General features: G+C 56.9%; 1 protein-coding gene across 1 annotated transcript in view; it reads left to right on the top strand.

Moving 5' to 3' along the window:
• Positions 1–366: 366 nt before the first annotated feature.
• The window catches only part of LOC104466655 (insulin receptor substrate 1-like), a gene marked incomplete at its 3' end in the record, with an annotated part of 2,171 nt that continues 444 nt past the window's right edge, over positions 367–2,093 (top strand). Inside the window, 2 exon segments of the mRNA XM_010080165.1 lie at positions 367–1,161; positions 1,163–2,093. Of these exon segments, the coding sequence (XP_010078467.1) occupies positions 367–1,161; positions 1,163–2,093 (1,726 nt within the window).

Genomic DNA, 2,093 nt, shown 5'->3' with positions numbered 1-2,093 from the left:
GGCGGCTGTTCCTGGGACGAGACTTTGGTCTGGACTGAGCGGGACTGGACTTTTTAAGGACGCGCTTACCCATCTAAGGGCGATTTGGGCATAAACAGCAACGCAAACTCTGATTTGGTGCTGGAAGCCGCCTCCTCTGCCACTGAACAGCTGCTCTCACCCTGCTTCTGGCCCTCCCCCGTCCCACTCTCAAAGAGGATCCTGCTCCCTTTTGGTGGGTTTTTTTTTTTTGTTTGAGGTTGTTTTGTTTTTTTTTAGTCGTTGTTGCATGAATTTTATTTTAGGTGGTTGTCTTTTCTGGCTGGCTTGGCTGTTTTGGGATCTCGTGGACTGCTAGCTGCAGTAACAGCTCTGCTGCCTCTCACCATGGCTAGCCCTACAGATAATAACGAGGGCTTCTTCTCAGATGTCAGAAAGGTGGGTTACTTGCGCAAACCCAAGAGCATGCATAAACGCTTTTTCGTGCTGAGGGCAGCCAGCGAGTCTGGACCCGCCCGGCTGGAGTATTACGAGAATGAGAAGAAATGGAGACACAAGTCAGGGGCCCCCAAGCGCTCCATCCCACTAGAAAGCTGCTTCAACATCAACAAACGGGCTGACTCCAAGAACAAGCACCTGGTGGCCCTCTACACCAAGGACGAGCACTTTGCCATTGCAGCTGACAGCGAGCCTGAACAGGAGAGCTGGTACCAGGCGCTGCTGCAGTTGCACAACAGGGCCAAGGGCCACCACCACCTCCACCACCATCACCACCACCACCACCACAGCGACGTCACCTTTGGAGGCAGCAACGCAGGACTGGGGGAAGCAGGTGAGGACAGCTACGGTGAGGTAGCCCCTGGCCCGGCTTTTAAGGAAGTCTGGCAAGTAATTCTGAAGCCTAAGGGCCTAGGCCAGACAAAGAACCTGATTGGCATCTACCGCCTGTGCCTGACTAACAAGACCATCAGCTTTGTGAAGCTGAATTCAGATGCCGCTGCCGTGGTGCTGCAGCTGCTCAATATCCGCCGCTGTGGTCACTCTGAGAACTTCTTCTTCATTGAGGTGGGGCGCTCGGCTGTCACCGGGCCTGGTGAGTTCTGGATGCAGGTGGATGACTCAGTGGTGGCGCAGAACATGCATGAAACCCTTCTGGAGGCCATCCGAGCCAGAACCCATTCGGGAGGCCATGCGAGCCATGAGCGAGGAATTCCGGCCCCGCAGCAAGAGCCAGTCCTCCTCAAACTGTTCCAACCCCATCTCCGTGCCCCTTCGCAGCAGGCACCATGTCAACAACCCTCCACCCAGCCAAGTGGGGCTCAGTCGCCGGTCCAGGACTGAGAGTGTCACGGCCACCTCTCCTGCCAGTGCTGGGGGTGGAGGGACGGGTGGCAAACCCAGCTCTTTCCGGGTTCGAGCATCGAGTGACGGGGAAGGCACAATGTCAAGGCCTGCCTCTGTGGATGGTAGCCCAGTTAGTCCCAGTGCCAACCGGACCCACTCACATAGACACCGTGGCAACTCCAGGCTCCATCCTCCGCTCAACCACAGTCGGTCCATCCCAATGCCTTCCTCACGCTGCTCTCCTTCAGCCACCAGTCCAGTCAGCCTGTCATCCAGCAGCACTAGTGGCCATGGCTCCACCTCAGACTGTCTGTTTCCACGAAGGTCGAGCGCTTCGGTTTCTGGCTCCCCTAGCGATGGTGGATTTATTTCTTCTGATGAGTACGGTTCTAGCCCTTGTGATTTTCGCAGCTCTTTTCGCAGTGTGACCCCAGATTCATTGGGACACACCCCACCTGCTCGAGGTGATGAAGAGCTCAACTACATCTGCATGGGGGGGAAGGCCACCTCCTCTTGCTGCAGCTTGGCAGCCCCCAATGGCCACTTCATCCCACGGACCTGCCACGCGCAGCAGCAGCCCCGCTACCCTAGCACACCGTGCTGTCCTCGAGGTGGTAGCGAGGAGGTTGCTGACTTGGAGAAGGCATTCAGGAAGCGGACTCACTCTGCAGGCACTTCGCCCACGATTTCCCACCAGAAGACACCCTCACAGTCTTCGGTGGCCTCCATTGAGGAGTACACGGAGATGCTGCCTTCTTACCCCTGTGGCA

The sequence above is a fragment of the Pterocles gutturalis genome, unplaced genomic scaffold (genome assembly GCF_000699245.1).
Source record: "Pterocles gutturalis isolate BGI_N339 unplaced genomic scaffold, ASM69924v1 scaffold3279, whole genome shotgun sequence".
Lineage (NCBI taxonomy): Eukaryota > Metazoa > Chordata > Aves > Pterocliformes > Pteroclidae > Pterocles > Pterocles gutturalis.
Note: the sequence above shows the minus strand (reverse complement) of the source record. Positions and strands in the feature narration are given on the sequence as shown.